This window comes from Python bivittatus, unplaced genomic scaffold, assembly GCF_059951505.1.
Source record: "Python bivittatus isolate LINGU-HERP-01145 unplaced genomic scaffold, Pbiv_v1 ctg000700_np1212, whole genome shotgun sequence".
Taxonomy (NCBI): domain Eukaryota; kingdom Metazoa; phylum Chordata; class Lepidosauria; order Squamata; family Pythonidae; genus Python; species Python bivittatus.
The window spans coordinates 2,536,515-2,564,211 of record NW_028277098.1 but is presented as its reverse complement, the minus strand read 5'-3'; the positions used below and the strand labels follow the sequence as shown (position 1 = coordinate 2,564,211).

The 27,697-nt window shown below is 38.6% G+C and overlaps 1 protein-coding gene across 1 annotated transcript in view; it reads left to right on the top strand.

The window, feature by feature from the left end:
- The first annotated feature begins 2,258 nt into the window (after positions 1 to 2,258).
- The window catches only part of KIFAP3 (kinesin associated protein 3), a 78,495-nt gene continuing 53,056 nt past the window's right edge, over positions 2,259 to 27,697 (top strand). Inside the window, exons 1-10 of the mRNA XM_088153277.1 lie at positions 2,259 to 2,409; positions 3,688 to 3,819; positions 9,226 to 9,380; positions 9,745 to 9,800; positions 10,851 to 10,992; positions 15,937 to 16,036; positions 16,195 to 16,319; positions 17,387 to 17,485; positions 19,446 to 19,624; positions 22,311 to 22,473. Of these exons, the coding sequence (XP_088009403.1) occupies positions 2,378 to 2,409; positions 3,688 to 3,819; positions 9,226 to 9,380; positions 9,745 to 9,800; positions 10,851 to 10,992; positions 15,937 to 16,036; positions 16,195 to 16,319; positions 17,387 to 17,485; positions 19,446 to 19,624; positions 22,311 to 22,473 (1,183 nt within the window). The 5' untranslated portion in view covers positions 2,259 to 2,377. The remainder of the gene's footprint in view (positions 2,410 to 3,687; positions 3,820 to 9,225; positions 9,381 to 9,744; positions 9,801 to 10,850; positions 10,993 to 15,936; positions 16,037 to 16,194; positions 16,320 to 17,386; positions 17,486 to 19,445; positions 19,625 to 22,310; positions 22,474 to 27,697) is intronic.

Below are 27,697 nucleotides of genomic sequence, written 5' to 3'. Positions count from 1 at the left end.
ATGTTCGAGATCTTCCCACAGATTTTCAGTAATATTCAAATTCAGGGACTGTGAAGGTCATTTCAAAACCATTACCTTTATTTCCTGTAAATACTTCATGGCTGATTTGTATGTATGTTTCATATTGTTGTACTGCTGAAATATAAGACATCTTTTCAGTTTGTGTTTGGTCATATTCACACTTTGTTTTTCAACACTGTTGTTCTAGGCCCCTCTTCTGCTGCTTCATCTCCTGGAGCTCCTCAGCAAATCCACAGTTTTACTTTATGGGAGAGCATCACCTACTGCCTCTCACCTTGGCAGTGGTCCTCACCAGCAACTCCAGCCTCTTCACTTCTTCTGACTATTGATCAAGTCCACTCCAGCCAATTCCCAGTCCTCAGACAAGCTTCCAACATGCTCTGGCCCCTGTGGATGCTTGCTTGCAGACTGAAGTAGCAGCTCTCTTCTAGTTGAATCCTCCCCTGTTGAGATGCCTGCTCACTGTAGCAACAACTGCCAAAGTACCTGTCATGGTTATGTTCAGAGATTGAGAGGAATTCACATCCTGGCCATCTGCACATTGCCTAGGTATCAGACAAATGATTAGCCTCCTAGCTCATTCACAGAAAGTTTCTTAATAACAAACTGAAATATATTTTGCCTGAAAAATGAATTGAAAAATAAATAAGCTGAAAAATAAATTGTATTCCAGTGAAAGTAATCTAGTGGCTGAAATTTTAGTTTACTCCTTTTCAATAAAACTTGATAAAGGAAACTCAGAGAAAGTCTTGTTTTCAGTTGTAGTCAGCTGCCAATAGCTTGCCAGTACTTGAGGCTACTACTTCTTGGAGTTCGGTGCTGCATCCAGTGGTTCTGCCTCAGCATACCAGAGGGCTCACATCTCAACAAGTCAACCTCCTCCTCCACAGCTCCAAGCTTCTGCAGCCACCATCAGCTTGTAGCCAGCTCCAGATATTCTGGGCCAAATCTCTTTCCCCCATGTTCTGTCCTCACTTGGTCTTCTGCTATCCCAGGTTTTTTCCCCAGAAACCACTTCTGAATCTTCCAAGCCAAGTCTGCAACACATCAGTCCTCTTCTGGATTCCAGTCATCACAACAGTTCCCAGTTTTCTCAGATTCTTTTTGTTCTTTACCCACCCAGTTATTTTTTCTCTCTCTCTTCTCGTTCAGAATTCTTTCTCCTGCAGTCAAATATTTTCCAACCATCAGTGAGAAAGTGGCAGAGTTTGCCTATTATCTAAGGATATGGGCTGGAATGAAGAGGCTTAATTGACCAGTTCAGAGAAATATGGGACAAATTCACTCAAGGCACTCCAGATGCCTTGGCAGCATTAATCCAGGTCTGCTTCGGTAATGATGGAAGTCTAAAGAAATTACCACAGAATCTGAGCATGAAGGGAACATGGCAGTATTCTCTTTCATTCATTTTATTCTCCTCCCACACATCTGAGACCTTGGTAGTTGAACCTTTAGAGATAGGAGTTAGCAAAACACCAATATTTGCTTCAGAGAAGTTGCACCAGTGATGCACACAAGGCCAATGTCTGTATTGTGGAGAACTTGAGCACTTCATAAAAGTCCTGTTAACCCCCCCCTCCCCCCCCCCACACACACACTCCTTAAGCATCAGCTAAGCAGTGTACTCGTGGGGTAGAGGATGCCAAGCCCCTTATAACTGTTATTTGTTCTATGCTCTTTCTCTAAGCTCTTATGTTTACTTTTCATATTACAATATAAATGAGCTAAAAAGCAGGTAATCTATCTCTGGAAATATTGTTCTGCCTAAAAACAACTGTCTTTTGGAGTTTGGGTGTGGGAGATGGTTAAACGGTGAATTTAAGGAAAAATTTAAATCATGGAGCATAGACAGTGACAATTTCGTTCAAGCATATAATGTAGTGAAAACCGAATTCAGTTTTCCTGCTAGATTACATCTTTTTTTAATCACCGTGTGCTCGCATGTCAATACTGCATGGCTGAATTAACTTTAAAAAGCAAAGATAGCTGGACTCTTCTTACGGAAAACTCAAACATCCGTACAGTGTCTTTATTATTCTGCATCTTTATTCAGTCTACCCACGGTCGCAAAATAAAAGCTTTCAAGTTCAAGCCCAGAGCTGAAAGTCCCACTTCTACGAACAGCGACATACCAATCTCCGAATTTTACGCGTTCAGCTCTCACGCCCCGCCTCCAAGCAGGGCGTTCTTCGCTACGGAAACCCTCTGCGTCTGCGCATCGCGCGGCGTCTTGCGCCTGCGCATCGCGGGCCGCTTTTTCTCCCTTGGTAACAGAATCCAATCCATCACTGGCCCTCGGCTCTGCGGGTGGCCGCCCTTCCCTTCTTCTTTCCGGTTGAGTGTCGCCGCTGCCGCTATGCAGGGGGAGGATGCTCGGTACCTCAAAAGGTAATGGTTTCCCCGCCAAACTGGAGCAGGAGCGCGAGCGATGCATTGAACCGGGAATAAGAGGAGAAGGCCGAGGAGGGGCGCAGCTCTGCCGGTCGGAGAAAATGGCAGGAGGGGAAGGATGCCTGGGCCAGGGAGGCGGGTAGTCGATCTCCGCGAAGACGGCTGGCCTTGCAGAAGGTGTTGAGCTGCCCCAGGCTCGGGGTGGTGCCTAGCAGAGCCCAGTAGCTGGGCGATACCAAGGGAAAGGAGCTTAGTGGAAAAGTGGGATCGGTCTGGGGCGAGGCCAGCGCATCCTTTTCGGGCGCATTGCCCCTGCGGTGGGTTTAGCTTTTTGCTAGGTCCCTTGGAGCCCCTGATCCAAGAAGAAAGCCCAAACAGGGCGTTTTCCAGACTTCGGGGATCAGCTTTAGTGGATAATAGCTCGCTTCATCCCAGGCATGAATTGCTGGCCTCTAGTCTACTCAGTTTAATGACATAATGCAGGTGCTGGCCTTGAAAGTGTTCCAAGGCTGTTCGTGCCATTCCCAGTAGACTCAAACAGCAGCCTCTCTGGACTGCATTATTTGAGGTAAAGGAGGTGAATCTGTAAAATGAGAGCTGAGAAGAAGGGGAAGATCAAAGAGGTCAGGGGATGCGGTGTGTGGGTGGGGAATGGTGACCAGAAAAACTGGATTGAGCTGGCTCCTATTGAGCAGGTCATTGTTGAATGATAGGTGGGCCTTTGGCCTGACAGCACTTTATTTTCTCATGCTGTTGTCGTCTGATCTATGAGATCAGGGAACTTCAAGTCCAAATTTTAAATTTGGTTTTATCCTTGGATTGAATGGAAACTTGGAGGCAGCATTTTGTGTATAGTGCTAAAGATCTCTTCTGTCAAACTGGGGAAAGTAGCTCAAGGTAAAACAGTATAAATTACATTGCTCACAACTATAATGGGAAAGTAATAAATATATTGTACCTGTTTACATTTATCGTGGGAAATGGCCATTCTCTGTACTAGGGATATTAGGGATGATCTCTCCTTATTGGTGGGAAATAGCTTCATTCCTTTTAAAGTTCCACAGCTCACAAGCTAGAAGTAATAAGAGAGTATGCCAGTTATATAACAATTGCTTTATAAAATAAAATATAGGTTATCGTAATCAGTTTTAAAATTCAAACTTGTGAGGAACAGCAAAATGGAAAAATACTCAAAGATTTGGTTTTATTTCTATGCTTATCTGATATAAAAATTGCAGGGTTTTTTTTACTCAATATTTAATTTTTACTTAACAGAAAGGTAAAAGGAGGAAATATTGATGTACATCCATCAGAAAAAGCACTTATAGTTCATTATGAAGTGGAAGCTACAATTCTTGGGGAGATGGGAGATCCTATGCTGGGAGAGCGTAAGGAGTGTCAAAAAATGTAAGTTTATAATACTCAAGCAAACTTTTGTTCAAAAGCCTTTGATAAAACATTTTGGATAGCTATTGTTTTGTCTTTGAAGATTTTTTTTAAAGATTGAATTAGGAAAACAAAATCTGAAGCCTTAACTTCAATTTTATATTTTTGATATATTTACTAAGAAAAGCTATCAGGAGGTATGTTATATTTATTTTAAATCATTTTTAAATATGTCAAAAGTTCTCACTATAACCCCAAATACATTATTAAGAGATCCAAAATATATGTTTAATGTACAGTGGGGCAAAAAAGTATTTAGTCAGCCACCAATTGTGCAAGTTCTCCCACTTAAAAAGATGAGAGAGGCCTGTAATTTTCATCATACGTATACCTCAACTATGAGAGACAAAATGGGGGGAGAAATCCAGAAAATCACATGGTCTGATTTTTAAAGAATTTATTTGCAAATCATGGTGGAAAATAAGTATTTGGTCAATATCAAAAGTTCATCTCAATACTTTGTTATATATCCTTTGTTGGCAATGACAGAGGTCAAACGTTTTCTGTAAGTCTTCACAAGGTTTTCACACACTGTTGCTGGTATTTTGACCCATTCCTCCATGCAGATCTCCTCTAGAGCAGTGATGTTTTGGGGCTGTCGCTGGGCAACACGGACTTTCAACTCCCTCCAAAGGTTTTCCATGGGGTTGATATCTGGAGATTGGCTAGGCCACTCCAGGACCTTGAAATGCTTCTTACGAAGCCACTCCTTCGTTGCCCGGGTGGTGTGTTTGGGATCATTGTCATGCTGAAAGACCCAGCCACGTTTCATCTTCAGTGCCCTTGCTGATGGAAGGAGGTGTCCACTCAAAATCTCACAATACGTGGCCCCATTCATTCTTTCCTTTACACGGATCAGTTGTCCTGGTCCCTTTGCAGAAAAACAGCCCCAAAGCATGATGCTTCTACCCCCATGCTTCACAGTAGGTATGATGTTCTTTGGATGCAACTCAGCATTCTCTCTCCTCCAAATACAACGAGTTGAGTTTAGACCAAAACGTTCTACTTTGGTTTCATCTGACCATATGACATTCTCTCAATCCTCTTCTGGATCATCCAAATGCTCTCTAGCAAACTTCAGACGGGCCCAGACATGTACTGGCTTAAGCAGGGGGACACATCTGGCACTGCAGGATTTGAGTCCCTGGCAGCATAGTGTGTTACTGATGGTAGCCTTTGTTACTTTGGTCCCAGCTCTCTGCAGGTCATTCACTAGGTCCCCCCATGTGGTTCTGGGATTTTTGCTCACCGTTCTTGTGATCATTTTGACCCCACAGGGTGAGATCTTGCATGGAGCCCCAGATCAAGGGAGATTATCAGTGGTCTTATATGTCTTCCATTTTCTAATTATTGCTCCCACAGTTGATTTCTTCACACCAAGCTGCTTGCCTATTGCAGATTCAGTCTTCCCAGCCTGGTGCAGGTCTACAATTTTGTTTCTGGTGTCCTTCAACAGCTCTTTGGTCTTGGCCATAGTGGAGTTTGGAATGTGACTGTTTGAGGTTGTGGACAGGTGTCTTTTATACTGATAACAAGGTCAAACAGGTGCCATTACTACAGGTAACGAGTGGAGGACAGAGGAGCCTCTTAAAGAAGTAGTTACAGGTCTGTGAGAGCCAGACATCTTGCTTGTTTGTAGGTGACCAAATACTTATTTTCCACCATGATTTGCAAATAAATTCTTTAAAAATCAGACAATGTGATTTTCTGGATTTTTTTTCTCATTTTGTCTCTCATAGTTGAGGTATACCTATGATGAAAATTACAGGCCTCTCTCATCTTTTTAAGTGGGAGAACTTGCACAATTGGTGGCTGACTAAATACTTTTTTGCCCTACTGTAGCACTTTTCCAGTTGTAACCAAGTTCCATAACATCAGAGAAAAAAAATGAATCTGTTACTTTGTTAAGTGATTGATTTATCCTTATGAAAGGAGACAGTGAGAGCTTTTAATGTCTTTGCTTTAACCACCCCTCTCCAAGAAACAAAAAGCTTGCTGCCTCTTTAGTAAAAGAAAAATAATCTTACTCCTTTCATGATGGCAAGCCCTTTTTCCACAATAACTAATAGTGTTTATTTTCCCTTTGCGTGTGTTTGAACACCATATTTTACCATGGTTTACCATGGTTAACTACACAGTGGTTTACAGCCTAATTGCTTGATTTTGTACTGGCTTAAGGACTGGCCAATCTGGAACTAGTTCTCTTGGAATTTCTTCAAAATACACCAGTCAGAAGTCTAATGAGACAAGGAGCCAGTCAGGAACCTTCTTTCTTAGACTCCCATGACACGGACCAATCAGAGATCAGCTTTCCAGGTTCAGGTACAAGAACCCAGTCCCTGTTCAGTTGCCTGTGAGCTGCCAAGAAATATACTACAAAGCATCTCACTCTGCCTCTGAAGATGCTAGCCACAGCTGGTTGCAAAACATCAGGATACCAGAAAACTAGACCCTAGCCATTCAGCCTGAAAATGGAAGTCAGAAGTCAGGATTTTCCTCTGAAAAACATGGAACATAATACATATTTTTCTGGCTTGCAATGGATTGATGTGAGCAGTCTTTTTTGGGTCTGCATGCAGTAGACTCACACACCTTTTCTTATCTGTGCTTATTTATCTGGTGGGGTTCTTTTGAACTTTAGGACCTGAGGATGTAGAGAAAATCCTCTGCCTCTTAGAGCTGTACCTGTACCAGCTCCTTGAGTGGCCAGGGAGTGGAGTACACAGTGTCTTGAAGTAAGTGATAGTTTACCCATGGTTGAAGAGGCCATGTCTTGATATTTTGGAGGAGTTACTCTTTTGGGGGAAGATCATTAAGAGGTTGGTGAGGAATCAACTATGGAGGACCCTAGAAGTGGATTGTCTGGATTCCTTTCAGTCGAGATTCAAGTACAGTTTGAAAACAGCATTTGTTGCTGAAATGGATGACCTTAGTTGGGATCTGGACAGGGGGATTGTGTCCCTTCTGTTTGTATTAGACTTTTAAGCAACATTCATTACTATTGACCATATATCCTGTTGGAGGACCAGCAAGGGTTGTGGGCAATTCCAGATGATAGTCATATGGTAAGGTTGATGAAACCCATGGTTGCTCCAAAGTAGGATACTATAGAGCTTGGTCTTTTCCTCTGTTATTTAACATCTCTATGAAACAGTTGGAAGGGGTCATACACCAGTTCATGGTAAGTTATTTTGCTGATGATATTAAATTGTATTTCATCACCCTGGTCTTGAGCTGGTGTCTGAGCTTACTGTCAGGGATTAGATGGAGAGAAAGAAACTACAGATAGTCCTTGACTTACAACCACTTGTTCAGCGACCATTCAAAATTACCCACCTGTGACATCCCCCTGTAGCACCCATATACCGCCCCTGTGCTCCTTGCCTGGGACTTCTGCCTCTTCCCACTTAATGACCCACATGGTCCTGGGGTTACAATGGCAACTGGGACTGCCGGGATTGCCATCGGTAAGCAATGTGGTTGTGTGGCATTGCGCTTTATAACTGCATCACTTAGCGAAGGCAATCCCAGTCCCAGTTGCCATTGTAACCTGAGAACCATCTGTAGCAAGATAGGAATGCCGTTTGTCCATAGGCATCCTGGCCTCCCTGAAATCTTGGTTCCAGTTATGGCTCTAGATGGGGTCATGCTCCCACTGAAGGAACAGGTTGTGAGTTGCAGGTGTTCTTGGATTCATCTCCTGCTGGAACAACAGATAGACCTTCACCCCCTTCAGCAGTACATCAATTATGGCCCTTCCTGGACAGAGACTCTTGTGACAATGGCAACTTTATCATCATGTGATTGACCATTGCCAGACATTTTATGGAGGCTGTCTTAAAAGATCACTGGGAAGCTACAACTGGTATGGAATGTGGTAACCAGACTGCTGGTGACCATTGTAGAATAATTAATGCCTTTTTATAGTTACTGCATTGGTTGCCAGTAGCTTCTGGATCAGTTCAAAGTACATGGTGTGGCACTGGGTTATCTTATCTAAAATAAGTCTGCCTGTCCTACTACAGTTAGGTTAAGGTGTAGCCCCCATGTAAAATGAGGGGGGGGCATAAAATGCCTTCTTGGTTATGGCCTCAGTTCTAGGGACCATGTTGCACCTGGAAATATGTTTGGCTGCTTTGCTTCTGATATTTTGTAAGCCTCTGAAAAACTTCCTTTTTAAGCTGGCCTTTGATGCCTTAGTGGGAAAGGAGGATGGCTATATTTTATCTATTCTTGATTGCTTTTTTCCCCCTGAGCTTAATTGATTATATATCAAGATTGCTGTTGAGATTCCTGTATACCACCCAAGAGTGAGCTAAATAAATGCACACATTCCCTTTTTCAGATATCATACATACACAGGTTTGCTGGTAACATAATAATACACTTTAACCTTCCTCTTAGTGAATCAGAATTGTGGCTTTTCCACTGCTATTAATGGAAAAGAAAGAGCAATAATTACATCCTCCCATCTCTTTTATTCTCATTTTTTGTTACTGGAATTAAAATTAATAGCTAACAATCTCTCTGACCATGTGTTTGCAGCTGTTTTAAGAGGACTCATACTTTGAATATTCCTATTAGTAGCCACATTTTGATACTTGCTTTTCGCTCAGGGTACCACCAGTGGTAGTGATGGGAATTGTGAACACTCATGGTGGGGAAAACAGGGTTTTGAGGATGTCTATTATTTCTGGTTTGCCACTTGTAGTATAGATAGCATTGTGCTGGAATACAGACCCAGGCTTAAAATCAATATAGTAGTCCTTGTTTAGTGACTGCCTCATTTAGTGACCATTCACAGTTACAGTGGTGATGAAAAAGTAACTTTATGACCAATCCTCACATTTTCAACGTTCACAGCTCTGTAAAGCAAAGGAAAGCTGAAGTAAGATCATAAGCACAGTCGCTGTTTCATTTAGCGGCCACTTCGCTTAATAATCAAGCTGCCAGTCCCCATTGTGGTTGCTAAATGAGGACTGCCTGTAGCATCTTGTGGTTAACCACAGCTCAGTGGTTGTACATGAAACTGGGGATAATGAATTACTGTCTCCTGATATATTTGATACTTTTTATTGTTTCTGCATTTTGTTCTATGGGTGTTTTCTGTGTAGGCTTTGTCTAGTGCAGTGGAGAATAAATACAAATATTAGATTGCCAGTTAACAGATTTGAATGAAGTCTGGGGCTTATGAGGGAAGGTTTGTGCTTTAAATTGCCACAATTTGGTCGGTAAAAGTAAAGTAAAATTGAAATTGTAAAATAATTTATATTTTAAGACATTGCTTTTTATACATTTAAAACTAAATGTTGAAGATAAGATTTCTGTGCAAGCTGAAAATGAAAGCTTCTGTGTTCTATTTTACAGCATTCGGTTGAAAAGTCTCAATGCAAATACAGACATTTCTTCCCTGGCTCGGAAGGTGGTAGAGGAATGCAAGCTTATTCACCCTTCCAAACTGGCTGAGGTGGAACAATTGCTCTATTACCTGCAAAATCGCAGAGACACCTCATCTGCCAAAGGTGAGCAAAACATGTTTAGATGGGAAACAAATTGTCTGTGATGTGGGTATTTTCTCTTTTGAGAGTATTAAGAGAGAAAGGGCAATACTGTTCTTAATCTCTGTTTCAACCAATAAAATTGATAGATTTATGGAAAAATAATTATCACTTGTTTATTGAAATGAAATTTAGCACTACTGATTTTGATTGAACTTGCTTGTGGTGAATTATGCTTAAACCTTTAGACTGCATGAATGTAGAAATGCTGATTTCACACTTAATCAGTTCCCCCCACCCTAATTACCCTTTTGTCCTAAACATAACAAAAGTAAGGAAAGACCTTTAAAAAGCATTTAAGCCATTATTCTGTATTTTCTTTCCACAGAAAAGAAAGAAAAACCCAGTAAGCCAAAAGATCCACCGCCATTTGAAGGGATGGAGGTAGGTACAGTTGAATCCAGATAAATGTTAGTGTTTTTTCTGAAACCTGTATTTTATTTGAAAATGTTGAAACTACTAAAGATGAGTCTATTTTAAATTGACTTGAATCTTAGATGTCCTCATTGTTCAATTGCACATTATTATATAAAATATAACAAAATTATTATATTTAGAAACTATTTTTTTTAAACTTCATTGTTTGTATATATATACAGGGAGTTAATCTATTATTTCCATATTTTCTATATTCCTTGTTTCTAATAATTACAGGACAAAATAGTTATTAAAGTTCTCTATTTTACTATAATACCAAGGCTAAGACTGTATCTGAATATTAGCTATAATTTATAGGACTATGTGGTGCTTCATATTTAAAGGGAAGAAGGTAATTTGGAGCGTACCTACGGTTCTAACACACAGCTTGCTGGCAACTCCTTAAAGCAGCTGCATCTTTTCCTGAATTCACATGACTGCCTTCTGCAACCACAGTGCAATCCTGGAAAAGACATGTTTGGTTTCAGGATTTGCTGACAGGTGCTGCATGCACATCTGCATGTCCTTCAAAACATATTTTTACTTTGATTCTGAAGCATAACAATTTGTTATCATTTTCTGCTGTTTGTGTGTTAATGATAAGGAAGCAGGTCCATTCCAGAAATAAAAACCATTGGGTTTTTTATGTTCTTTGAGCTTGATTGTTTTCCTGTAGGCTAGGTAATGTCATCAGTGCACTGCTGGAAAACAACCAAGCCCAGAGAACATCAAGAACCTGACAGTTCAACTCTGAGCTCCATATATTCTCTACAATTGGAATAAAAACTGTAACATGGACAGCACATTCAGGTTCATATTATTACCTTTTCCAGCCTTAAAAATTTAATGAATTTCTATATCTCCCTCAGATCTGTTTATGCAAAACTGTATTCTTTTTACTTCTCTCTTCAATGCATTTGGACTGTTTGTTTTCATGTTTAACTTTCCATATAAACATTTGCAAATTGACTTTTTGCATTCCTCTATATTCTAATTTTCCTTGCCTGATGTTTTCAGATTGATGAAGTAGCTAATATTAATGACATGGATGAGTACATTGAATTGCTATATGAAGATATTCCTGATAAAGTTCGTGGCTCTGCACTTATTCTGCAGCTGGCCAGAAACCCCGATAATCTGGAAGAACTCTTGCTTAATGGTAATTATCAGACTATTGCTACAGGTAGTCCTCGATTTATGACCATTTGTTTAGCAACTGTTTGAAGTTATGACAGCACTGAAAAAAGTGACTTACGACTGGTCCTTGCACTTACGACAGTTTCACCGTCCCCACGGTCATGTGACCAAAATCCAGGCATTTGGCAACTGGCATGTATTTACGAGAGTTGTAGCGTACCAGGGTCACATGATTTACATTTGCAATGTTCCCAGACAGCTTCCAACAAGCAAAATCAATGGGGGAAGCTGGATTCACTGAATGTTCACATGATTCACTTAACAACTGTAGTGATTCAGTTAATGACTATGCAAAAAAGTTGTAAAATCGGGTGCAGTCACATGATGCCTTGCTTAAAAACACTGCTTAACGAATTTTCCAGTCCCTATTGTGGTCATAAGTCGAGAACTACCTGTATTACGATTGGGCTGGCTTTTGGCTCAATAAATGGAGTAAATTTAGCCAATCCTAATCAGATAAAGGAATTTCACAAGAAGTACTGATTTATTTGTGTTCAGAATAACAAATCCTTCATTTAAGATGTTACTATTCAGAAAAGAATAACCCAGGCAATGGTTCTACACTGATTTTTGAACTCATTAATTGGCTATCATGAGATAGTCACTATTACCAAAAATAGTTACTGTACTATCTTGGCTTGGTTAGTTTGAATATACAGTGGTACCTCGGGTCACGAACACTTCTGTTCACGAACAATTTGGGTCACGAACAGCACCGTTCGCAAAATTTTGCTTCCGTTCGCGAACTCCGCATCGGATGACGAACAGGATCCGCGGCCATTTTCCCTGCTGTGACATGTGGTCGTGGCTTCCTGTAGGGAGGAGGACTCTCCCTCCAAACAATAACCACCTCCCCACCCGCCTTCCTGTCCTCCACGCCAGAAGTCGCCTCAAGCAAGGTTAGCGTTCTCTCTCTTTATACTGCACTGTACTGTACTTTGTTTCATATTTTTGTGGTTTAAACAAAAAATACATATGGTTCAGAATGGATTAACCGTATTTACATTGAACCTTATGGGAAAATTTGATTCGGGTCTTGACCAATTCGGGTCGCGACCAGAGTCGCGGAATGAATTAAGTTCGTGACCCGAGGTACCACTGTATAAGGTAGAACAAATTGTGTATATCAGAAATTGTTTATCTCTGTTAGCTATGTCTTTCAATGACATTTATGGTTAAAGTTCTTTGGTATGGCACTATCCTGAATTTTTTATGTTATTCATGGTGATTCATGGTCCAGACTTTTTGGGAAGTTGGGATTGAAAATTTATGTATTGTATAAGATTCCACACAAATTCTCATTAAAAGCACCACAGTTCTAATGAGTATGTTTTCCCTAAGTGAGCCAATAAGGATACAAGTTAGGCATACTTTAAAGATAATTTTGACTTAGTACACATTCCAGTGTCTGCAGATGTAGAAAGCTGAGTAAATTACTTTTAAAAAGCATTGGATATGGAACAATTATCTTTATAATTAGTAGAGATTCCCAAGGCTTCTAGACTAAAGAAAGAAGGGGAAATAATCCTTCAGAGTAGGACTGATATGTTTTTTACATGTTAACTATTCTTTGGAAGATCACTTCCTTTTTTATTAGGAGTGCAGGGATGCCTTATTTAACAGTATATTTTGCATCTTGCTTTATGCATGTTTACTGAGAAGTAGGTCTGAAATCTGTGGAGCTTATTTTCAAGTAAATGTGCATAGATTTGAATGTACACTGAAGGCAAGTTTGAAGTGGGAATTTAATAGGAGTTATAATTGAAATGAATATTTCTAATATTTTTTTACCGTAGAACTTTATTTTTTAAAGTAACACTTTTAAAAAACTGTTTTATGAATCCTATAAATGAAGGCTCTTGAATGCTAAAATAAACCCTTTGTGGTTAATTTTTTCCAAACCTGCTGGAAAAAGATCTGGCTTCTCGAAAAACATTGTAACTTCATTTTTGTAAAATTATTTTAAGGGAGATTAATATTAAGATATATTGCAGACAGTATTTTCCCATTGCTAAGGAAGAAGTTGGCTTTTAAAGAAATCAGTTTTGTTGATCTTTTAATGCCCCCTTACAGCTGATATCTATCAGAGGCTAGTGGGGTACAAAATGTTTAAATTTGATGCTGTTGTGAATGTAGCTTCTACTGCCAGACTTCACAGTACTTTAGGCTGCTTACCAAATGCAGATATGCATTTTAATGAGGACTGATGAGTCACATACACAAATGGATACCTACCCCTTTCTTCTATCCTGAGGATAGAAAAGGCAGAACCAAAGGAAAAAAATAAGAAAGAAGCTATGAACAAAAGCTGGGAAACATATGGGAGGAAATAGAATTCCTTCTATATCCATGTTATTGATATAGAGGCAATATCTGTTTTCAAGGGAATTGTAGTTTTGAAGTACAGGTAGTCCTGGCTTAACAACCACAATAGGGACCAGAAGATTGGTTGTTAAGCGCTGAGGTCATTAAGTGAGTCACTATGTGACCAAACTCAATTTTATAACCATTTTTACGATGGTCATAAAGCAAATCACCATGGTTGTTAAGTGAATCATGTGGTCGCCTGTTTTGAACTCAGCATTTGAATAATAAATAAATAATAAATAAAAGCAGTTGTTTCAGTCTCAAAGGAAGACATTTCAAGCTCAAAACATTTCAAATTAGAAACATTTTGGACACCCCTACTCTTTAAATTTAAACTCTTAAATCCAGACTGGGAAGATGAAGACAATATCCTAGAAAAAGGCACTGGCAAACTATTTCTGTAGTGTTGCTAAAATAGCAGGGGGCTTTTCCTGATGATCTGGTGGGTGATTCAGCAGAGGCTCTAGTTGCTGCCTGGAATGGCCCTTCAGACCATCTTTTGGGCTGCTGTGAGGATTATTCAGGTTATTTGATGGATAAAGTTGCTTAGATTCGTTCCAACTTGGAATCTGACTGGACATGTCTGAGGCACACAGTCTGGGGTGTGATATGAGATGAGTTTGAGCCAGTGACTCCTGAGGAAGTGGACAGAGTTCTCTATGCTGTCAGCTCAACCACTTGTTTATTGGATTTGGGCCCCTCCTGAGTCATGAAAGTGGCCAAGGAAGTGACCCACAGTTGGGTCCATGCCAGGGTATTGACCTCTTTGATGGAGGGGGTGATACCTCCTGCCTTGAAAGAGGCAGTGGTGTGTCCCCTCCCCAAGAGACCATCCTTGGATCCAAAGTTTTTCTACAACTGTTGACCAGTCTCCACCTCTTTTTTCCTCCTGTACCTGAGTTAGGTGGTTAAGTGTAATTCTCACATCCCAGATCCTTTGCTCCACCACAGGTCTCAAGATGCTTAAAAAAGGACCCTTCCACTGTCTGGGAGCATTTTTCAGCAGTATAGCTTTCATGCCTGTAGCAAATAATTCTGTGTTGGATCTCAGGAATTCCATTGTATAGCATACTGCTAGCATGCCTAATTCCCTAAGCTGGTTTTAGGCTTCTACAATGTTTATCCATGGTCTCATTTCATTTTGAGTGGACTAAACATTCTGGATGGCTTGAATGATCCAGTCCAATAAGGAATGTGATCCTTCAATACCCATCACCCCATGTAGCATCCGACAGATTGCAAGGTGTTGATCACATTGCTCATATTAATTATTTTATAGTTGTAAAGTCTTATAAGGTTAATTGCACAAAGATTAATCTATCCCCTTTTTCATCCCACAAATGACAGGAGGGGCTCTCTTCCCCATTGTTAGTATCATTTGGTCAGGTGGATCAGCTCAGTGTTAGTGTAATTACCCGAACCTTGGGAGATGACTGTTTACTGCTGCCCTACTTGGCGTACCACAGAGCCAAGTGAGTTGCTCTACTCTCCCAATTCTCTACTCTTTGAAGTGTCCCTTAGCACTTTGCATGCAGTTCTTCTCAGATCCTTGCCCTGAGCAGCCTCAATCCAGAGGTGGTTGATTTCCTGCTCTCTGACTGCCACTCCCTTTTTCTCTCCATGAGGCCTGGCTCTAGTTGTGACATCACCTTCTCCAGACTAACTGGAGAAGTGTTCAACCCCAGCCATTCTCATGGGGGTCCACACTAGTCAATGAACCTTGCCATAGGTGCTCAGACATCCATAGCTGGCCATCTCAGTATCTGTCCCTGAGCTTTCTTCCCCTTTCTAGCACCACACATTTTTTCTGCAGGATCCTGCTCACTGTACCAATTGTTGTACATGATGGCTACCATGGGTGAGCTCTGGAAGAAATAATGAACAATAGATGCCAGAATTACAATAAAATGCAAAGCTTTATTAAGCAGAGTATTGTTAATAAAAGCAATACACTTACAGAGGTCTCATCCTGTTCAACCATGACAGGCAGTGGCAGGAGAGGCCTTTCATCATGATTTGTGTATGTGCTTATGAGTCTTTTGGTACAAACTTTTATAATACCAGTTTCCCCCTTCCCATCCAGCACCAAGAAATGGTACCAGAGTGATTGATCCTAAAATTGACACTTGTGTATTCATATCAGCAAAAGCATGCATGCGGGAACCAGGGATATTTCCTGCTCCTCAAAATGCATGCAAGAAATCAATCAAATCAGTCGATGGAATGATAATGTGGCTCGTGAGAGCAAAAGATTAACTACTTTGTTATCTAAGGGAGGGAGGTCAATCAGATTGTTAGTACTTAAGAGGCTGGGGTAAGTACCTTGTTAAAGTGGGAGTAGCTACATTATTAGAGAGCAGAAAGGTTAGGAAATCACTAGGTTCATACTGAAATGAGCAGAGGTTCTTGATAGCCTTGATTCTTCAACATGGATTGGTGATACCTTTGTTTGATGTAGACATTTGGCAGAAGACATACTACAGTGCATTAGGAATATGAACTTCACTCTGTTGTTGAGACAGTTCTTCTCACGTTTCAGAAACTGCATTGGGTGCTTTGGCCAGGGTTCTACGAGAGGACTGGAAACAAAGTGTAGAACTTGCTACTAATATAATATATATATTTTTCTGCTTCTCCAGGTATGTATAGTAATACCTTGTGTATGTTAATGTGTTCTGTAGGCTTAATATTTTAAAATGAATACAGCTGTGGTTATTAAGTCATGCTTGTGGGTGAATAGTTATAAAGGATTTACTTTGGAGCCAGTCACTCTGATTTTAATTCTTTTTTAATGTAGCTTTTCTCAGTTTCATGGACTGATTACACACTATAAAATCGGAGCTCTTTGCATGAACATCATTGATCATGAGCTAAAGAGGCATGAACTCTGGCAAGAGGAACTTACCAAGAAGAAGAAAGCTGATATCCTTATTTGTTGTTATTAGTAGACTAATGGACAGGCATAAATCCAACATATTGTTACAGCATAGAACACTCTGGTTCATAGTTGACAAAAATCCTTCTCTTTTCCAAAATACTCTATTCCACCCACATTCCCAACATTTTACTCAGTTGGTTGTGTTCACCCAGCATACTCATTTGGTTGTTCTTGAGGTTCCCTTATCCGTTAATTTTTAAATAAAATATTTCATTAATACTTTCAAGACTGAATATATGATTTATGAGGATGGTGCCCTTTTGGATATATAGGATCTGCTATCAGAGAATGAATTGAATATTAGTATCTTTTCTGTATAGATAGAAAAAGTGTCTCATTTTAGTGGTGTTTAGCTTAGTTTAGCAAATGCTACATGCTACAAGAAATTAATAGCTGTCTATTTGTAGTAGTCCCTTTATTTCAGGTTAGTGCAAAGAACTAAAATTATAGTGTATTGGATAAATCATCAAAGTAGCAGCAAATCTCCTAGTGTACTTATTATTTGGATAGCTATATTTATAGGGGCTGGCAGATACTGGGGCTGTTGATACGTCACTCCAAATAGTTCTGGCTTACTCTGAACAAGTGTGCTGATGCATCTTGTTCATTTATTCCTGCTTCTCTCCTGCTAGCAGAAATAGCTAAGCAAATCATGAAAACCCATTCAGTGGTTGGTTTGTGTTGTGTATGAACTGGGATTCCTGGCTTGTTTCTGGTAAACTCTTGCTTTTGATTAAAAGGAGAATAATCCAGAGTTCCTGCATATAACATATTAGAAAAACTTTTGGTGGTTGGTTTAATTGTTCTTGCAAGCAGGAAAAGCCCGATGGGAATGGCAGTATGGTATGTGCCAGTCGGCTTTCTCAATAAGGTAATCCAGAATCCTTAGAATCTTAGAATCCTGTCTTACTGTGCCATGTGAATATGGCTGCTATCTTGTAATTGCAGCAAGTACTCCTACAGGACTTATCCATCTTCTCATGATCAAAGAGTGCCTTATAAGCTTTGTATTTCTTAAGTGTTGGGCATATCCTTATCTCTAAATTTCCACTTGATGAAGATCCTGATAATCAAACACTGAAAAAAGAATATGAAAAAACCTTTAAAAAGTACCAAGGTCTGGTGGTTAAGCAAGAACAGCTACTTCGAGGTACAAATTTTGATTCCTGTATCTGATACACTGTAGATACTTTCTCCACATTTAACAAAATTTATGGGAAAGTCTGAAAGACTGCGTAGCTTATTCTATTTATTAGAATTGGAGCTATTTGTATTACTTAGAACTCATTTTAGTAGTGTTTATATTTGTTTAGCAAATGTTACAAGAAGTTAATACAGTAGCTGTCTATTTGTAGCAATCTCTTTCAGGTGATTGCAGAGAATTAAGAGCACAGTAGGTTAAACCAATGAAATATCAGCTAATGACTACCAAAGTATGTATGTATGTATGTATTTTTATGTATATACTGTGTGTATATACAGTGTGTGTGTGTGTGTGTGTATATATATATATATATATATATATATATATATATATATAAACTTGTCACTGCCCATTTCATTGAACGACTCTGGGCGGTTTACAAAACAGCTGAAATCAATTAAAATTACAAAATTACAAAAATAAATAGAAAATAAATAAATCTAAGAATAATTGGCAGTCACTCAGGGAGCGTCGTCAATGTTTATATAAGGTATGTTTATATAAGGCATGCTTATATATGGTATGTTTACCGCCTTGTGTTGTATATAAAAACGGTGGAATAATAATAATAACAATAATAATAATAATAATAATAATAATAATAGTAATAGAGTAACAAGTTCTAGAAGCTGTTTAAGAACTGGTATACAGTATTGTAAATGAAAATATATTGAGCAGAGAAAGAGTTTCTGAGAATTTCATGTTCAATCTGAATGCTCATTAGATGAGGGTGGCAGACAGGTGAAATCACCCACTAGTACTCCTTTCACTCCTCCTGAAGGTCCGTGCCATTAATTGGCCTGTCAGAAAAATTCCAGAAGAGAAAAGGAGACAGGCAGAGATCACCTCAGACACTGTTCTTTCCTTTCCTCTGCACATACTCATCCCCTATATGTATCCTGATGCTTCTTAAGTGTGTAACATGATTGCAACTTGAAAATGCAGCTAATTAATTTGACTTAACTTATTTCTGCTCATAATTTGAATGAATTCAAATGTTCAGAAGCTTATATGAATATGTATTTATCTGTATTAATTATTTTAGTAAAGATAATATATTTGGCAGCTAGAAGTATAGTCACTTTGACCTTTTTTTGGTTTAATCACTAACCATTAAGTTCAGTACAGCCGAAAAGCATTGCATTGTAGTGGATAAAGAGGATGGCCTTGAAGGTCAGAAGGATGATCTGCTACCAAGGCAGTAATCAGATAAAGGAAACCTGAGCCCAGGCCAAGAAAGTAATTTGTGAAAATGCCTCAGGCAACCCTCTGCCCCCTCCCCCTCCCCCTCCAATTCTCATGAAGATAAAACAGGGATGAAAGGTAGCACACTTGCAAGATTACTATAGCTGTTCTAATAAAAATAGCTTAGATCTGCAATGTGTCTGTTTCTTAGTCTGGTCTACGTAATAGGGCTGACAAGGATTGTCCTAAAAATTGCTTTTTGAAAATCTCCAGAGAAATGAAAAACACACATTTTGGGGACAGGCAATGCTGATGTCTTGATTTGTTTTGAGTTTATGTAAGTTCAGTACACTGTTGTTCACAATACACAGTACATATAAAAAAGAGTTGGTATTGATGAATATGATAAAGAGGAGAAGCTCATATTAAAATAATGTGGGCTAAACTATGTTAATTATTTATGTTCCAATAATTAAACTAGAGTATATTTTAGAAATATTACACCACATTTTCTCCCAATAAACTATCAGACTTCACATTTTGCTGAAACAGGCTAGGGAGCAAAAACAGCATACTCTTTTTCCTCAATTATATCCCACTGAACTTTGCACAGGAGATATTTGTGATGGCCCAGATGTTTGAAATAATTCATGCATTATACAGTGAGCAGACAATACTCACAATCTCTCAATTGTATGTTTTATTTTTGCTGATGAATCAGTTGCTCTTTATTTGCTGCTAAATCTTGCTGAGGACACACGAACTGAACTAAAGATGAGGAACAAGAATATTGTCCACATGTTGGTGAAAGCTCTTGATCGAGATAACTTTGAACTGTTAATACTGGTTGTGTCATTTCTGAAGAAACTCAGCATCTTTATGGAGAACAAAAATGATATGGTATAATTTTATAGTACTCTATTGAAATATTATTAAAATATGCTGAAAGCTAGTCAACAAAACACAGTAAAATTTCTTCTGCATCTTCATTTTGTTTTTATCTGCTGAGCGGCCCATGGTATGCATCAGACAATTTGTTGCTTCATGTGTTTCCATGGGGAAAAGTCATATAGTAGTTCAATGACAGAACATACTTATTGTGCAGAAGAATCTCAGGTTCATTAAGTAGAGAAGATTAACTGAAGTCTCAGGTTGGAGTGATCTTTGAATGAGTTCTTGAAAAGACACAGTAACTTGCAGTAAATTATACTACAGGTGAAACTCGAAAAATTAGAATATCGTGCAAATGTTCATTTATGTCAGTATGGCAACTCAAAAGGTGAAACCAATATATGAGATAGACGCATTACATGCAAAGTGAGATATGTCAAGCCTTACTTTGGTATAATTGTGATGATTATGGTGTACAGCTTATGAAAACCCCAAATTCACAATCTCAGAAGATTAGAATATTACATGACATCAATAACACAAGGATTGGAAATAGAACAATATCGGACCTCTGCAAAGTATAAGCATGCATATGTACTCAGTACTTGGTTTGGGCCCCTTTTGCAGCAATGACTGCCGCAATGCGGCGTGGCATGGATGCTATCAGCCTGTGGCACTGCTGAGGTGTTATGGAAGACCAGGATGCTTCAATAGCGGCCTTCAGCTCCGCTGCATTGTTCGGTCTCATGTCCCTCATCTTTCTCTTGGCAATGCCCCATAGATTCTCTATGGGGTTCAGGTCAGGCGAGTTTGCTGGCCAATCAAGCACAGTAATCCCATGGTCATTGAACCAGGTTTTGGTACTTTTGGCAGTGTGGGCAGGTGCCAAGTCCTGCTGGAAAATGAAGTCAGCATCTCCATAAAGCTCGTCTGCGGAAGGAAGCATGAAGTGCTCCAAAATCTGGTAGATGGCTGCGTTGACCCTGGACTTAATTAAGCACAGTGGACCAACACCAGCAGATAACATGGCTCCCCAAATCAACACAGACTGTGGAAACTTCACACTGGACTTCAAGCATCGTGCATTGTGCGCCTCTCCATTCTTCCTCCAGACTCTGGGTCCTTGGTTCCCAAATGAGATGCAAAAGTTGCTCTCATCAGAAAAGAGGACTTTAGACCACTGGGCAACAGACCAGTTCTTTTTTTCTGTAGCCCAGGTAAGACGCTTCTGACGTTTTTTGTTGTTCAGGAGCAGCTTGACAAGACGAATACAACATTTGAAGCCCATGTCCAGGATCCGTCTGTGTGTGGTGGCTCTTGATGCACTAACTCCAGCCTCAGTCCACTCCTTGTGAAAGTCCCCAACACTTTTGAATGGCCTTTTCCTGACAATCCTCTCCAGGCTGCGGTCATCCCTGCTGCTTGTGCACCTTTTTCTACCACACTTTTCCCTTCCACATAACCTTCTATTGATGTGCTTTGGTACAGCACTTTGGGAACATCCAACTTCTTTTGCAATTACCTTTTGGGGCTTTCCCTCCTTATGGAGGGTGTCAGTGATGGTTTTCTGCACAACTGTCAGGTCAGCAGTCTTTCCCATGCTTGTGATTCCTACTGAACTAGCCTGAGCGACCATTTAAAGGCTCAGGAACCCTTTGCAGGTGTTATGGATTCATTAGCTGATTAGAGTGGGACACTTTGAGCCTAGAATATTGAACCTTTTCACACTATTCTAATTTTCTGAGATTGTGAATTTGGGGTTTTCATAAGCTGTACGCCATAATCATCACAATTATACCAAAGTAAGGCTTGACATATCTCGGTTTGCATGTAATGTAATCTCATATATTGGTTTCATCTTTTGAGTTGCCGTACTGACATAAATGAACATTTGCACGATATTCTAATTTTTTTAGTTTCACCTGTATATTATATTGGAGTAGATGGTTCAGCTGATATAAGTTAGTCTCAGATGTTCAGAGAACAAACATCCTATATATAAATATACACTAGGTTATTGTAGATTAGTCATACTTATTGTAGTGAGCCTGTTGAAATAATATGTCTAACAAGTTTTATTGACTAAATTTGGATCCAACTGAGTTAAAAGGAAGGCATGTAACAGGGAATGTTGCCAAGATGATGAGGAATTTAATTTACCTTTTAATCATGATCAAATGTCCCTTCTGAATTGATAGTGGTTATAGGTATTTGGCATACCACTCTTAAAGCAAAATGTAATTTTAAAAATAATTTAAAGTGATATGTTGTTGAACATGATATACTTTATTTGAAGCAATGTATTACTAATACCTCGTTCCCTCAAGCACAGATACAGTATTTCAGAATGGAAGTAGAATAACAAATTGTTTCATTCTTTACCTCACTTTTGGAGCATGATGTTATCCTGAAGATTACCAACCACTGATTTACATCCTCATAGCTTGAGCTAAAACGAACCTGTTTCAGAAATACTAAAATGTATTAAGGACAATTGAATTATCTGTATTTTAGGAATAAAAAAACCCATAAACAATTCATGAGAAATTTCAGCAAGCCTAATTTTTAATATTATTGATACATAACAGAGAAAATATTTTTATATCATTAAATTTTAACTGTTCTTCAATTTGTATTAAATGTTTGCAATATGACTTCAGAATTGTTTGTTTTTTTTCCCATACTTCTCACATAGGTTGAAATGGATATAATTGACAAACTAGTGAAAATGATACCATGTGAACATGAAGATCTTCTGAATATTACTCTTAGACTTTTACTGAATCTTTCCTTTGACACAGGCTTGAGAAATAAGATGGTACAAGTTGGACTTCTTCCAAAACTCACTGCGTTGTTGGGTAGGTTTAATTCTTTTTTCACTATGAAACTTAGCATTAGTCCTAATAATCATGCTTCATTGTTTATTAGAATTTCATGAATGAGCTACATTTTTCTATTGATTAGTATGATTACCATTAACAAGTGCTCTGAATGTCTGAATATCTTTGGGTATGTTGTCATAGCATTCATGACATATTCTCAGAAATATGCTGCAGGTGTTAGAATATTTCAGTAATTCATTAATATTTTTATCTGCAAAATAAGTTGATTTTCTGCAAGCCAGTTTCATCATCCACAAGTCATTGAAAAAAACGGAGTTGATCAAGCCCTGCTCCAGTTATTTGGAGGAGTGCCTCTTAGACATCAGTATGTATACAAATGCTTCCCATCTCAGCTGACTTTTTAGAATCTGAACTGAGTGAGAAACTGGCATGCCACAAAGCAGCAGCCTTTATCATTTATGAGCCACCCAGAGTCACCCGTTGGGGGAGATGGGCGGCATACAAATTTAATAATTAATAAATGAATGAATGAATGACTAAATAAATAAATAAATAAATAATCATCCCCTTCCTTTACAGAAATGCATCTGGGCCCCATGCAAGTATCACAGGTGTTCTTGGAAATAAAATTAGGTAGTTACAATCCAGTGCTTTGTTTGGAAGTATTCATGTCTGCCTAGGAAATGGAGAAGAAAGATGTTAGGGTGGTAGAGCATCCTGAGAGCTAGAAGGGCTGCTGGAAATTACTTTATCTCCTCAAATAGTTATTTTATAATTTTCTACACATATCAAAGTAACCACATGAATGATTTTTCACCAATGAGGCCAACAATTTTTTGAATAAGCAGTCTTTTCCATGGCAGTCATTTTGTTACAGCACTCACAACCTATTCTCGAAACTGCAAATGTGCCATGTCATCTAAAAGGTTTTTCTCTCCCTGAATCTAAGCAACATTAAATGATTTCTGAATGACAGTAATATTATACCTATATCTCATTCATTGAGACTAAAGGAAGTATACACCCTACATAGAAGGTTGCTGGACCTCAGTATGCTTAAATTAGCAATAAAACATTAGGATTCTGATTCTATTTTTCCCAGACCTAAATTGTAACTGAACTAAGAAACAAGATGATCTCTTCTAACTTTTACCTCATCTAGCAGGTTTCTAGCACCCAACTTCTAATATCAAAATATTACAAATTCACGAAATAATCAGGAGAGATTATTGCTACAAAACCTGATCTCGCCCATCACCCTGCAGCAATAAAGCAAAATAAAACAGAATAAAAAATAAAAACTCAACTGAATTAACAGCTAAACCCCTTCTACATATCAGGAAGAATTTAACTGATGCTTCAATAGGGTATCCTGGTATTGCAGAGCAACCTACTGGAAATAACTGGTATAAACATCCCAGTGTGTTGTTCCAATCTTGACCCCTCCTTTTATTTTTTGTAGTGATACTTCAGATTTCAAAACAGTGACCATTCTTTTTGTGTCAGACATGCATTGAATATTAAGAAACTGATTTTTCTAGAACAGTGTAAAACTAATTCCACGTAAGATAATATATTTGAGATCTTGTTCCAAAATAAGAAAATACATGTTACGTAGCAGTTATCAGAACATGCCAATCTCTACAAATTCTTATTGTTGTTGTTCAGTCATTAAGTCATGTCCGACTCTTCGTGACCCATGAACCATATTGCGCCAGGCCTTCCTGTCCTTCACTGTCTCCCTGAGTTTGCTCAGTTTCATGGTCATTGCTTCAGTGATGCTATCTAACCATCTCATCCTCTGCCGTCCTCTTCTCCTTTTGCCTTCAATCTTTCCCAGCATCGGGGTCTTTTCCAAAGACTCCTCTCTTCGCATTAGGTGACCAAAGTATCTGAGCTTGAGCTTCATTATCAGTCCTTCCAATGAGCAATCAGGGTTGATTTCCTTTAAGATTGACTGGTTTGACCTCCTAGCAGTCCAGGGGACTCTTAAGAGTCTTCTCCAGCACCACAGTTCAAAGGCATCAATTCTTCGGCGCCCAGCTTTCTTTATGGTCCAGCTCTCACAGCCATACATTACTACTGGAAAAACCATAGCTTTGACTATGCGGATCTTTGTTGGCAAGGTGACGTCTCTGCTTTTTAATATGCTATCTAGGTTTGCCATAGCTTTCCTCCCAAGGAGCAAGCGTCTTTTAATTTCATGGCTGCAGTCTCCGTCTGCGGTGATCTTGGAGCCCAAATAAATGAAGTCTGTTACTGCTTCCATTTCTACCCCTTCTATTTGCCAGGAATTGATGGGTCCAGATGCCATGATCTTAGTTTTTTTAATGTTGAGTTTCAAGCCAGCTTTCACACTCTGCTCTTTCACCCTCATCAAGAGGCTCTTTAGTTCTTCTTCACTTTCTGCCATTAGGGTGGTATCGTCTGCATATCTGAGGTTATTGATGATTCTCCCTGCAATCTTAATTCCGGCTTGTGATTCTTCCAGCCTGGCATTTCTCATGATGTACTCTGCATATAGGTTAAATAAGCAGGGTGACAGTATACAGCCTTGTCGTACTCCTTTCCCTATTTTGAACCAATCGGTTGTTCCGTGACTGGTTCTAACTGTTGCTTCTTGGCCCGCATACAGATTTCTCAGGAGACAGGTAAGATGGTCTGGTACCCCCATCTCTTTAAGAATTTGCCACAGTTCGTTGTGATCCACACAATCGAAGGCTTTTGCATAGTCAATGAAGCAGAAGTAGATGTTTTTCTGGAACTCTCGTGCTTTCTCCATGATCCAGCGAATGTTGGCAATTTGATCTCTACAAATTCTTATAGGTGTTTCTTTAAAAGGTGAAATTTTACTGGACAGTAAATTATTTTTTGAAGTCAGGGCTCTACAGAATTTTTTTTGATAATCAGTCCAAGATTTCACAAAAATTTTGTCATTGACATTTTAAAGTTGGAACTCTGTGTCACCCCTTGCTGTAAATGATTCTTTTGTCCATATTATCTTTTTTCATTCTCCCTAATCAGATGAGTGGGGAAATGCTGCTTTTGCTGAAACACAAGATCAATTGTTTGTTTCATCTTATTATATCAATAAAATGTTTTATTTTTTGGATCATTTTCCTCAATAAATAAATGAATATTTATGAGTATAATGTTTTTGACTCATTTGTTTAATTAGGTTCTCTTTATCTGGTGTTAGGACTTGTGGGGAGAACATATCATGTTTTAGGTCATATTTATGCAGAAATATTGAAAAATTTAAAGGGTTCACAAACATTTAAGCATCATTATAAATTGCTATGTTAATTCATTTTATGTATTACTTTTTATTGTTCCTCACCTGTCTCGACTATGGTATCTTTTAATTTTTATTAACGTTCTGTTATTTTTATGGATGGTCTTTTCAAAAAGCTATAAAAAACTTTATGTCCTTTTCATATTGAACTTAAAACTGCATGTTAAGCACACAGTTTACACATGTCTATGAGAAAGGAGCTGCTTATTAACAGCAGCAATGTTTTTCTAATTTAGTCTAATTTATCCTATAAAGAAACATGCATTTTCCAAGCTGATTAAGTGAGCAAACAGTAAGAGTTAGATGCAGCAGATCATAACAGAAAGCACATGTCCTGCCTTGAGTTCAGCAATATCTTATCAAGATTGCTTGAAGTTACTCACAGCAGTAAAATGTTATGATTCCTCCTGTTTTCCCAATTAAATGGAGAAACCTTCATTCCTACAGCAGTTCTGCCACAGCTGGTTTCAATATTTTGTGTGTGAATATTGCCTGAGGTGTCCATTTCTTCCTAGCAGTAATTGGTTGGATCATATAATGAATAAAAGAATTGGTCTGCAGATCATAGTAAATATTCAGAGATTTATTTTGAAGGTGGATTTGTGCTGTTATGAAGCATGCATGTAATAAATGTTACCCCCCCCAAGTCCTTGATTACATCTGTCTGTTGGTCTGTCTGTCTATCTAAAATTTATATAGCTGCCCATCTCACTGATGTGTCTCTGGGTGGCATACAATAAAATAAGCAAAACAAATGTTAAATGACTATTAAAAACAAATGAAATATAAATAAGACCACAGGAGACTACACCAAAATCTCACGTACAGTACAACCATCTCACTAAATAAAATCTATATAGGCTTGAAGTTGCTGAAATGAATGATGTTATGGCAAGAGTAGTGGTAAGTCCATGCTTATGCAACCGCATTAGCAAAACATTGTTATTTGAGTATGAATGGGAGTTACAGAACGTAAGTGTCCCTTTTGATGGGAAATCATACATGTATTTTCAGACTATAGGCTAGGATTTTCAATCAAACATTGATGCCTTTTGGAAGCACTTTATTAATCAAAACCTCAATTTGGGGACATTCTAAAATAACACCAGGACTACATACTTCACCAGTGAAAAATACATTATAAAAATGAGGGAGAGAAGGAGGAATGCTTTGTATTAAGCTTTAAGGTTAATGGATAAGAAAAATGCAGTATAGGACATAGCATGAGTGTGCTCCCTTTCTCTTTCTATTTTGCCTGTTGCTCTGTCCCATTTTAGTTACACTGTTGGATATTTTGGTATATCTAGATAGTTCCACAGCTAGTGGCTTTGCTCGCTAAATCTAAATAAATTGTTTTTCAAAGTATTAAATATTTTCTTCCAAAACAGTTACAGCAAACTCTTTTATCTCCCAAACAGGAGTAGTAGATTTATTTATTTAAATATATAGATTTAAATAGATGATAATAACAACTATTAACTTTTTTCAGCTGTGCACATTTAAAGAAACCTAACTGGTGATGTACCTTCCACCAAAGTTAATGTACGTTTCTAAGGAGGATGGAACAACCTGTAGTCCTGGACCTCTTATGTTTTGTAATCCCTTTCTAACAATTCCTATGACCTTAAATCATGCTGCTGAATTCAATATTTTATTAATGAGTTATGGTGGTGTGATTTTTTTCCTTTAAGCAACCAAAGCAATGTGGAATTGTAGGTGCATTAAACATTTGGTAGGATCCACAAATCTTATTTACTTCAAACAACCCTACCAACTTTCACAAATCTCTGAATCTAATCTCTAGTGTCATTGCTGCATCACATTCATGACTCCTGTGGTCATCAGAGATCAAAAAATGGTTTAACAAAAAAAAAAATTGTGCAAACCATGATTACAAAAAGGCTGTCCATTCTTGTTGATGTGCTAAATCACTTAATTCAAAGC